The sequence below is a fragment of the Artemia sp. Qi Xiang Cuo genome, chromosome 6 (assembly GCF_049724085.1).
Source record: "Artemia sp. Qi Xiang Cuo chromosome 6, ASM4972408v1, whole genome shotgun sequence".
In the NCBI taxonomy this organism is placed as follows: Eukaryota; Metazoa; Arthropoda; class Branchiopoda; order Anostraca; family Artemiidae; genus Artemia; species Artemia sp. Qi Xiang Cuo.
Window position 1 is genome coordinate 45,488,873 of NC_142799.1, and position 12,039 is coordinate 45,500,911.

Below are 12,039 nucleotides of genomic sequence, written 5' to 3' on the forward strand. Positions count from 1 at the left end.
CATTCGATTGGAAATTGGAGTGGCTCATGCCCTTTTTAATAGCCGAAAGTGATTGGAAGGCAATTAACACCCTTTCGACGCCCTCATTTCCCTCATTTCATCATTTCCCCAAACACATCCAATCAAAATTTTAAGGTAGCCATTTTGTTCAGCGTAATTGATTTCCCGATAGAAATTATGTTTTTGAGGAGGACACTCCCCCACAGCCCTCAGGGCAAGGGTTGTAAGTTATGCCCTGGGGGCTATAAGGTTTTTATAGAAAGCGTTGTCCTAGAAACTTCAAAAAAGGCTTGTTCGATTGGAAATTCAAAGGGCTAGTGCCCTTTTTAATAGTCGAAAGTGATTGGAAGAAAACTAACCCCCCTCTCACGCCCTCTTCCCCCAAACACATCCAATCAAAATTTTGAGATAGCCATTTTGTTCAACGTATTTGAAAGTTCTAGAAGTTAGGTATTTAAGGATGACACCACCACCCCCCCCCCCCACGGCCCTCAGGGCAAAGGTTGTAAGTTATGCCCTGGGGGCATATAAGATTTTTTATAGAAAGTGTTGTCGTAGAAACTTCAAAAAGGGCTCATTTCATTGGAAGTTGAAATGGCTAGTGCCCTTTTTAATAGTCGAAAGTGATTGGAAGGGAACTAACAGCCCTTTCACGCCCACAATTTATCCAAACACATCCAATCAAAATTTTTGAGATAGCCATTTTTTTCAAAGTAGTTGAAAGGTCCGGAAATTATATCTAAGAGGATAACACTTCCCCCACAGCCCTCAGGGTAAGGGTTGTGAGTTATGCCCTGGGGGAATATAAGGTTTTTATTGAAAGTTTAGTCGTAGAAACTTGAAAAAGGGCTCCTTCGATTGGAAATTCAAAGGGCTAGTGCCCTTTTTAATAGTCGAAAGTGATTGGAAGGCAACTAACACCCCTCTCACGCCGATCTTTCCCCCAAACACATCCAATCAAAACTTTTAGATAGCCCTGTTGTTCAACGTAGTTAAAAGCTTGAGAAATTATGTCTTTTAGGATGATGACTCCCTCAGAGCCCTCAGGGCAAAGATCGTAAGTTATGCCCTGGGAGCATATACGGTTTTTTATAGATAGCCATGTTGTAGAAACTTCAAAAAGGGCTCATTCTATTGGAAATTAGAAGGGCTTGTGCCCTTTATAATAGTTGAAAGTGATTGGTGGATATCTAACACCCCTCTCACACCCACCATCTCCCCAAACACATCCAATCCAAGTTTTGAGATAGCCATATTGTTCGGCATAGTTGAAAAGTCTAGATAATAAGTTTTTGAGGATGCCGATACCTCCAGAGCTCTCAGGGAAATGTTTGTATTCTATGCAGTGGGGGCACCCAAGGTTTTTTTTATAGAAAGCGTTGACGTAGAAACTTCAAAAAGGAATCATTCGATTGGAAATTGAAAGGGCTAGTGCCCTTTTTAATAGTCGAAGGTGATTGGAGGGCAACTAACCCACCTCCCACGCCCACCACTTCCCAAAACACATCCAATCAAAATTTGGAGATAACTATTTTGTTCACCTAACTTAAAAGGTCTAGAAATTATGTCTTTGAGTATAGCAACCCCCTCACAGCCCTCAGGTTAAGGTTCGTAAGTTATGTTCTAAGGCATATAAGGTTTTTATTAAAAAAAAAAAAAAGGGCTAATTTGATTGGAAATTGAAAAGGCTAGTGCCTTTTTCAATAGTTGAAATTGATTGGAGACCAACTAACGCCCCTCTCACGCCCACCATTTCCACAAACACATCCAATCAAAATTTTGGGACAGCCCTTGTTCAACGTAGTTGAAAGTTCTGGAAATTATGTCTTTGAGGAAGACACCGCCTCCACAGCCCTCAGGGCAAGGGTTGCAATTTATGCCCTGGGGGCATATAAGGTGCTTATAGAAAGCATTGTCGCTTCCTACTTACAAATGAATAAGCATTGTCTGTTTAATATACATATGCTGATATTTAGTAATCAAAATGTTAATATTATTTGATTTATTAAAGTCATAAAAGTAAAAACATTTTATTTTTTCAGTAAAGTGCAAATTATGTTCTGGCCTTGAGAAGGCATAGGGGTTTTGAGCCCTAACTCATATTAATTTCTGCTCGTTTTTAGTTTGACTCGGTTATTTATTGTAATTTCTGTTCGTTTTGGGTTTCATTTATTTATTGATTCTGATTTGTGGTAGTTTCACGCTTGGTAGATTATTTGATTTTATTTTCGCACATTTTTGCTTTAACGGAATTCTTTACTTTTCTTTGAAAAACTTATTTTGTGGAAAAAGTTTTTTTTAATTAATAACTATGATAAACCTGTGTAATTCAAGCGTCTAGAGAAACAAGTGAGTTTTTTCAGTATATCCTTGCCCTTAAAGTATTATATGGCTCATTTTTGCTTTTTCACTGTCATTTTCACTTGATTTGGAAAATTGGCTCCAACTTTGTCCCCCTCCCCCAGCATTTTGATAAAATTAAGCCACTGATGTTTAAGATCTGATGAAAAACTGGGATTTCATTTATCGGCCTCCTCATATTCACTTATTTTATTCTTCATGTTTTTATTTCTTTTTCTAGAAATAGAAAAAAAGGATATTATATACATTGCCCAGAACAGCTTTTTCTTTTTGTCTTCGAATCAATCGGTTTTAATATTCTGCGGCCAGTGTCTAGCGGCATAGTGCAGTTTCGAAGAACCTATTTTGAATTGTAAATGTTAGTTTGATAATTTCATCATTTTGTAGGTATTTTTTCTACCGTTGGAAAAAGGTCAACGCTGACCTCAAGCCATATTTTCTATTCCTAATGGGATTTATTTCGATGTCTTGTTCCAGTGTCAGTAGTAAAAAAAAACTGACTTAAAAAAGAAAAAAAAGTTGTTTTCACATTACATGCGGTCATAATATTTCGTTATTTTTGTAATTAACGTGAAATTAAACCAGGCTACTTTTAGATACTAGATATTTGGGGGTTGTGAGAAACCAGTCTACTTTGTACCTTGAAGTTCATATCCATCCTGTTGATGTTAGCATACTCAACAGGTCTAATAAACCCAAGCATGCAAAAGCATAGTGTAGAACTAATTAGCTGTCGAACTTCCAGTTGCACAACGGATTGTCTTTGATAATTTACTTCGTCCAATTCACTCAACAGCCAATTGACAAGCATTAGATCTAAAATGATGATTAATATGAATCAAATTTTTAACAGTTTATGCATATTGCCAAATGATTAAAATTTTTCAATTTTTTTTGAATTTTTTCAAAGTTTTTTGTTTCAGAAAAACTGAATTGGATGATAGCATTTAAACTTGTAATTTTGAACAGGCTGTGCGTAGAGCGGGAGGCCAATAATTTGTAATTTCAGATCCTATTTAAATGAACAGCCAATTTTACGTTTTATTTTCTGAGCCCCATTTACTTAGCTATTACATACCACGTAAAATACACACAGGATAAGTTTTCTTGACTAATAAAACCCCGAAAAATAAAAGTATTTTGGGGTTTCCTACAATTTTATAGCGTACGAAAAAGGAAAAGTCGTTGGGAGGAGTACTGGACCAAGAATTATCACTTAGGTAGAAGCGTTCCTCCGCAATCCGCAGCAGTTTTCCGCAGATCCATGCTCTGTGTGAACAGTAGTGTACTTGGAATGTGCTTAAGTACATGTATTTAAGTACCGACCCAACACTGGTTATAGGGTCTTTCAGCTACTATGATGAATATGGCTATCACAAAATTCTGATCAGATGCCCTTAGGGGAGGGAAGATAAAAAGGACGTGGGAGGGACTGGATGCCCTCTTATCCCTTACCACTCTTTACAGGACACTAGAACTGTCAATTCTCTATCAAATGAGCATCCTCCGAAGTTTCTTCAATAATTCTTTCCATACGAAGTGGCCTTGTAAAAAAATGCTCTCCCAAAAGCTATAGCAGTGTAAACAGACCTTTTCCGCGCGAATTATTCAAATATCAGACATGGCAACTAATTTGGAACTTGAGAAGGTGGTTGTAGTAACAGGTGGAACTGGACTCATTGGATCAGCTTTAAGAGAAGTCGTTGTTGAAGAGGCATCTGATAGAGAAAAGTGGATATTCTTGGGCTCTCAGGATGGAGATCTTCGGTGAGTTAAAATGCATAACTTAAATTACTATGCTGGGCTAGGCTAATACTGTTACTAATTCAAATTACCAGTTGCCTTGAGCGTATATAGCCTAACAGTTACTGACACCTTCTTCTTCTTGGAATGCTAAGCATTCTGGAGTCTAATCTGGTTCCTTTTGGCTTCACATTGATTTGTAATCTGCAGCTGATGATGGGTTAGTAATAAGTCTTGCTACCATATGTCTTATCTACTTGTAGATATTATTGTGTCACAGGAAATCAAATATATTTTTGTATAGATGTTTTTCAGTGTTATCTGGTAGGCTTGGGAGCAGCAACACATTGATGTCAGGCTGGAGGTTTGCCTCACTGAAGATTTTTCTTACATTGATTAGGCTAGGCTACTTCCTGCTGGATGTATTGACATTCAAAAATGAAGTGGTTCAGAGATTCTGGAATAGAGTTGCAAACTTTGCAGTATAGATTGGCTTGTTTACACCAAGTTAATTCCTCTTTCCTTAGGATTAAAGAGTTGCTTTTAATTCTATAGTAGGCTAAAGAATAATATCTGCCCTTGATAGAAATAAGGATAGAAAGCCACTTTTATTTTTGAAGAAACTCTTCTTCTGAGTATGTCTCCAAAAGTCTTGGCCTTCAAATTATGATTGATTAGATTACACAAGGAGCTACTGGCTAGCTGGTCTGCTACCTCATTATATTTGATGCCTTGGTGGCTTGGGATGTTCTAGAACTTGATTTTAAATAGTTTTATTTTGGTAACTGATTAATTTATCTCTAATTATCCTCAGGTCTGTATTCATGGCACTTCAATAGATATTATCAATGAGCTAAAGGGTGCCTTTGGAGTCTGAGAGCAGTACTACTCTTTTAAAAGCTGGTAAATTGATATTGACAACCTTTAAAGCCTCTTTTATGGCTAACAGCTCTGCAGTGATGACAGAAGTATTATCAGGAAGTCTGTTTTTTATAGCCAGTGAATAACTAGGATAACAAATGCACAGCCACATTTGCTGCCTTTTACTAAGCCATCAGTGTAAATTTGGAGTGTCTGGATACAGAGTGGTCATTCTCTCATGTAAAAGTGGCTGAATTTGGATTAGCAGGTAATTTGTCTTTTGCATGGTATTAACTCTAGTAAAACACATAGAGATGACATTTGCCATCCTGGAGAGATATGAAAATAACTGAAACAGGGCAAGTCAAGTTTCCAATATGGGACAAGCTTGTTAAATGTTTTCCATGACCTTATAGATAGAAAACCATGCAAGATACAATCTTTGGCAAAAGTGAGCTTAAAAATATCATGCTCATGACCTTATTGCTTGTATCTTGCTGTTAGATGACCAGCATATTCATTTGTTCCAAAATAGAGCACAGACCAATTAAGTGCTTGACTTTATTAGAGGCACACTGATCATGAAGCCCTGGGGCAATTTTGCCTGCCATATTTTGAATTGTTTCTAATTTGGTAAGGTTAGCCTTACTACATTCTCCATATGATTCAATGGCATACTGAATCTTTGAATGAATAAATATATTGTAAAAATCAAAGAGCATTTCTTGGGAATTGGCCCACTTTGACCCTGCCAGGCACTTGAGGATAAGTAGTCTTCACATACCTGAATTTCTTACACAGTTGATTTGATTTTGCCAAGTTAGTCTTGGATCCAGGCATGCTTCTAGAAATTGAGGTGCTACAATGTATTCAATTTCCACATTGTTGAAGAATAATTTTGGTGGTATGATGGACTTCTTGTCCTGGAACATGATTACATTTGTCTTAGACTTGGAGATAGGTAGGGAAAATGCAGCAAAGAAGGTTGCTAAATCTTCTCATGCTAAGTTAATATTATTGGCAATAAAATTTACACCTAAAAATACAGTATTATTTTTTTTAATTTTATAGTTTTAGTCTCATAAAATACAATCATTTTCATTCTAAAGTGCATGTACTAGAGGCTTTGAAAACTCATAATCTCCATATGCCAAACCTATTAATATACAAAGTATTAATATTTTTTTGATTTCTCTAAATCAACTAGAATGGTTGCACTAGTGACTGACCATTTCCAAAGGAAACATTTTAATAAAATAAGAGTAGGCATAGCCTAGTAGGCCTATCATTAGATCTCTCATTTTATGCTCTATCCAAATTTTTAATGTCACTTGTGTAAAAATGCCCCCCCCCCCCCTTGATGGTCTTGGAATTTATAGAAAACACTAAGAATAAGGTTATTACTTTACAATACTGTATGTAGTAGCCTATATTTCTATTAATCAGTTAATCATGTTTCCCTCAATTGCTGTCCACATTTTAAAATCATTTCAGATGATATTGTTATCCTCAATTCTGTTGTAGTCACTCAGTCAAAACAAGATTTAGGCTTATTGGGTTAATATTGCAGCAATATTGAATCTCTCTACATCTGTTTACAGGAGAAATAGAGGGGATGTCATTTTAGTCTAGAAGTTATTGAGGGCTAATACTCTCCCAAGCATTATTCCCTACTGTTGGTACCAACTCAAGAACTAGAGGTCATCACCTGAAACTTGTCAATCAGTCTACAATATCTAGAGTCTGTAGTCAATTCTTTTCATCATGCATTGTCAATAGTTGGAAGAAACTATCTAATGAAACAGTTACTGCTGAATCTATTGATGTTTTCAAACAAAGGCTAAATGCTGAGTGGTCCTCCAGAGAGTGTAAACTCAAGTGGGATGCTACTGAACATGGAATAGCACCTGGTCAATAATGAACTGTGTATACAACTCATTCTGAAGTTCTCATCATTCTGAGAATCATCATTCTGGAGCTCTACAAGGACAAATCCTTAAATTGCTTGTAGTTGCAATTTAAGGTAAACTAGCTTTAACAAAGAAGAATGATGTATTTGCAAGATTTAAAGCAACTGAGAAACATACTGTAAAGGCTAGGCTATATATGGGATCACCAGGAGAGTATGGGTGCACTGTCAGAAAAACAACCACAATATTTAGGAAGAGCATAAAGAAGATATCTAATAGAAGGCTATTACATTTTTATTAATATATTTCCTTTAGAAGTGATCAACCACTAAAGGGATACTGCTACCATTATTTAATTACCTCAAAACTGCCAAGAATTTATTATTAACTAACAATAGAAATATAAATAACATAGCCCCAGTTAAATTGTAGTGTTCTGTTAAAAGCTATGGCCTATTTATTAATTAGATTTTTGAAAACCAACAAAGTACAAGCTTGACAGATTAGGTTTTTGAGTAGTAGTTAAGCATTGTCAAGTAAATATGTCAAATCAAACTGACAGTAGGTATACTGTTGTTATAGTTAGAGGTAGGCTAAGTTAAAAGACTAATTACCATAAATCACACTGTCTAGCAACTAAGGTAAATCCTGTGATGGCACTGGTGAGCAATGGCAATGACTCAAATTGGATGCATCTCACTTTTTCTTCCATAGTTTTATCTGCCAGTCACAATCAACTCTAGATTTCAATGCATTGGGGGTAGGGGCTGTTACTGTTTCATCAGTCACTGAATTCTACTAGGTCATAATTTTATTAGAGAAAAAGGGGTTGCTCTACATATCCAAACTCTCTTTCAAAACTGTTTCAATGAGTGGCCTATAGTCTTCTGTTGGGCATCAAGTTAGAGGTAAGATTGAGGGCTGTTGCTGTTTAATAACTTCTTGTTATGATCATGTCTTCCCTTTGTCTTCTATATAGTAGTGAAGGTAGCTTCAGTTTTCTTAATCTTGCAGGATAGTCAAGACTTTTGCACCCTTCTATACATTTTGTGGTCTTTCTTTGAATGGATTTAAGGGTAGTTACATCATCCATATTAATAGGGGAAGCAGCAGTCATTCCATACTCTTTGACAGGCTGGGCTAGGGCTTTGCACAGATTTAGCATGGTCTGTGGAGCTCTGGAGGAGATTGTCATTTTAATTAACCCTAGTCTTTGTGATGCTTTACCAACAATTGTTCTTGTATAGGGTCTGAATTTCAACTTGTTATCTATAATAACCTTACCTTAATCACCTTAATCCATTTGAGAGCTTTAAAGTCCTCCAGACCTATAGTGCTCTTGATTCAATGACTCCCAGTCAAACCTCCACTGCTTCTTATCCCACTCCTTGTCAAGTTGATGTTTGAAAGACTGGATGGAAGGATTACTGACAGTAGAATCCTTCAATTTATTCCACTGGTTAGTTACTCTTCTTGAAAAATAAATTTGATAGATTTGTGATCTGGAGCTTAATTTTGGTAGCCTCCTTGTATGTCCTGTGAGATGATGACTGGCACTGTGGTTGCCCTTGAAGATGGTGGAGTTTTGCTTTTGCAGTTTATAAGTCAGCATTATATCACTATGCATGTGCATCTTTAGACAAGGGTAGGTAGCTTTAGCTGCTTGAGATATTCCTCATATGAAGCCAACTTCCACACACTTTGTTGCTTGCCTCTGGACATTTTGGATGAGCCTAACATCTTGCTGGTAAGAAGAACCAGCCAGGCATATGCCAAAATCAATATGGGGTCTAACAAGAGCCTTAAAAAGTTTTATGAATGTTGTTTCCTCTTGGCTACTGATGGTTCTTTTTAGTAGGCCACAGATGGAGTTTGCTTGGGAGACAACATATTGGACGTGTATGTGGAACCTCAACCCCTCATCATCACACCAAGGTCCCTTTCTTCTTCTCTTTTCACTAGATGGTCCTTTATATTAGTGATTGGATTTAAAATTGAATAGACCCCAAGATATCTTTCTTCAGTTGTAGCAGAAACAGGCTAAGGTTGTGTGTTATTTGAATCTATATTTTATGCATGACCAGGGTTAGTTCTGCACTTTTTGTTTCCACTTCAAAGTGCCAATTCTCTGCCCATCTAGAAAAAGAGTTAATATCAGCCTGTAAGATAGTGTCTGCATTTATCTGGCCAATAATTTTAAAATTTTGAGTATAAATACTTAGTTTATTAATGATTTCGTGTGGGGCATCATTAATATAGAAGGTTGTCCCAAACACAGTACCTTGTGGAACTTCACTTATGACTGTTGCAATTTCAGAAAAGAAAAATTGGCCACCACTTGCTTCCTATTTTTCAAGAAGGCCATTATCCAGCAGGTTGCAACTGCATTAATACCAATAGCATATAGCTTTATTTTCAGTCTTCTGTGACACACCTTATGAAAGACCTTGGCAAAGTTGAGAATCGCAACATCTACATCAACTACTTTGTTGATAAGTTTGATTCCATATTCATAAGCATTTTGGAAGTTAGTTTCAGTTGATTTTCTTTGTCTAAAGCTATGCTGATCTGGGGTGAGGGACTCATTAGAATCAAGGTGCTTAATTGCACCTGAATTCTAAAGACTTTCCAATGCTTTACCCACAGCTGATGCTATACTAATTGGTATGTAGTTCTCAGCCACATCCTTATTACCCCCTTTTGGGAATAGGTGTATTATGGGGCAATCTCCTATCATCTGGTACTACTGTGGTGTCCAGTGAACTTTGGAATAGCTTAGTTAGTGACCTAGCTAACACTGGACATGCTTCCTTCAAAATTCTAGGGGTAATGGCATCAGGACCAGTTGACTTATCATGATCCAGCCTTTTCAACTGTTTATACACTAACTTAGAATCAAGACTAAGGGTTATCAATTTTGTTATCCAGTTGTAAAGTTTGGTTCTTCTGATAGAGTTGTATAATCTGGGGGTGTTAATACTGACTCAAAATGTTCACTTGATATTGTATGAGTGTCTACCTGCTTTTTTTTTTTTTTTTTTGCAATGCCCATTTCCCTTTCTTTTTTTTTTTTTTTTTGATTATATTTTGTCTCTGTTGCCAAAATTCTTCATATTCCATTTTTGATCTGAGGTGATTTTTAGCGTGTTTGAACTTTTTTTTTAATAGTTTTTTATACCTAGAGCAGGCATTCAGAGCTGGGTATCCAGAGCAGGCATCATCATAAACATCTTCTTGACTTTCTGTGAAGAACTTTTACCCTTTATAAACAGTTTTCTGGTTCAAAGTTGACTTGAAAAATGCCACAGCCAGCATTCAAAATACAGTACAGCCCTTGTTTCATTTTTAACACAAGATTTAGTTCAGATTCCTTAATCCATTTATTGAAAGCAAAAAATTTGCTAAGCACTTTAAAACAGGTCTGGATTTTATAACTCTCAAAGACAAACAGAAAATGTGAAATGGCTCATCATGCCAAAACATGTTGGGACCTGGAACAAAAAATTGACAGTTGATTCTTGCTGAGTCTGCAAAATTTAATAATACTGTATATCTTTTACTAAGAACATACCTTATAATTTTGCCACTGTATTAGGTCTTTTTACTTTTATTAATTAAAAACACTTTTTCCACAAAATAAGTTTTTCAGAGAAAAGTAACGAACTCCATTAAACCAAAAATGAGCAAAAATAAAATCAAATAATCTACCAAGCGTGAAACTGCCACAAATCAGCATCAATAAATAAATGAAACCCAAAACGAACAGAAATTATAATAAATCAAGTCAAACTCAAAACAAGCAGAAATTAACATGAGTAGGGCTCAAAACCTCTATACCTTCCCAAGGCCAGAACATAATTTGCACTTTACTGAGAAAATATAATTTTTTTTACTTTTATAACTTTAATAAATCAAATAACATTAACATTTTGATTACTAAATATCCGTATATGTATATTAAACTGACAATGTACATTCATTTGTATTTTTTTGGTGAAGTGCAAATTCTGTTCTGGCCTTGGGAAGGCATAGGGGTTTTGAGCCCTACTCATGTTAATGTCATGTAAATGTCAAGCCTTCCATTCACTTTCAAATATTAAAAAAGGGAATAGCCCTTTCAATTTCCAATTGAATGAGCCCTTTTTGAGTTTCTGTGACAATGTTTTCTATAAACACCTTATTTGCCCCCAGGGCATAAATTACAACCTTTTCCCTGAGGGCTGTGAGGGGGTTGTCATCCTCAAAGACCTAGTTTCCAGAACTTTCAACTACGTTGAACAAAACGGCTATCTCAAAATTTTGATTGGATGTGTTTCGGGAAATGGTGGGCGTGAGAGGGGTGTTAGTTGTTCTCCAATCAATTTCAACTATTACAAAAGGCACTAGCCCTTTAAATTTCTAATCGAATGAGCCCTTTTGAAGTTTGTATGACAACGCTTTTAATAAAAACCTTATATGCCCCCACGGCATAACTTACAACCCTTGCCCTGATGGCTGGGGGGTTCTCATCCTCAAAGACCTAATTTCCAGAACTTTCAACTACGTTGAAGAACATTGCTATCTCAAAATTTTGATTGGATGTGTTTGGGGAAATGGCGGCCGTGAGAGGAGGGTTAGTTGCCCTCTTAATCACTTCCGACTATTAAAAAGGGCACTCGCCCTTTCAATTTCCAATTGAATTAGCCCTTTTTGGAGTTTCTATGACAACGCTTTCTATAAAAACCTTATATGCCCCCAGGGCATAACTTAAATCCTTGCCCTGAGGGCTCTGGGGGAGTTGCCTCCTCAAAAACATAATGTCTATCTGGAAATCAACTACGCTGAACGAAATGGCTATCTCAAAATTTTGATGGGATGTGTTTGGGGAAATGGTGGGCGTGGAAGGGGTGTTAGTTGCCTTCCCATCACTTTCAACTATCAAAAAGGGCACAAGCCACTCCAATTTCCAATCGAATGCGCCCTTTTCGAAGTTTCTACGACAACTCCTTCGAAACGAAGTGCTCTGGTCTAAAGAAGAAAAAAATAATACATTGTGCCAACATCGTTCTTTACTTAGGCAGCGCTGCTACGCTGCCTATGATCTGACACTTTTCGTATTTAATATTAAACACTATTGCGCTTCTTAGTGCTTCATTTGTTTGTTTGAGTGGGTTGATAAGCTGCT

General features: G+C 36.6%; 1 protein-coding gene across 1 annotated transcript in view; it reads left to right on the plus strand.

The window, feature by feature from the left end:
• Positions 1-3,979: 3,979 nt before the first annotated feature.
• Gmer (GDP-L-fucose synthase-like protein) overlaps positions 3,980-12,039 on the plus strand; it is a 65,331-nt gene continuing 57,271 nt past the window's right edge. The window contains exon 1 of the mRNA XM_089090215.1: positions 3,980-4,128. Coding sequence (XP_088946341.1) covers positions 3,983-4,128 — 146 coding nt within the window. The 5' untranslated portion in view covers positions 3,980-3,982. The remainder of the gene's footprint in view (positions 4,129-12,039) is intronic.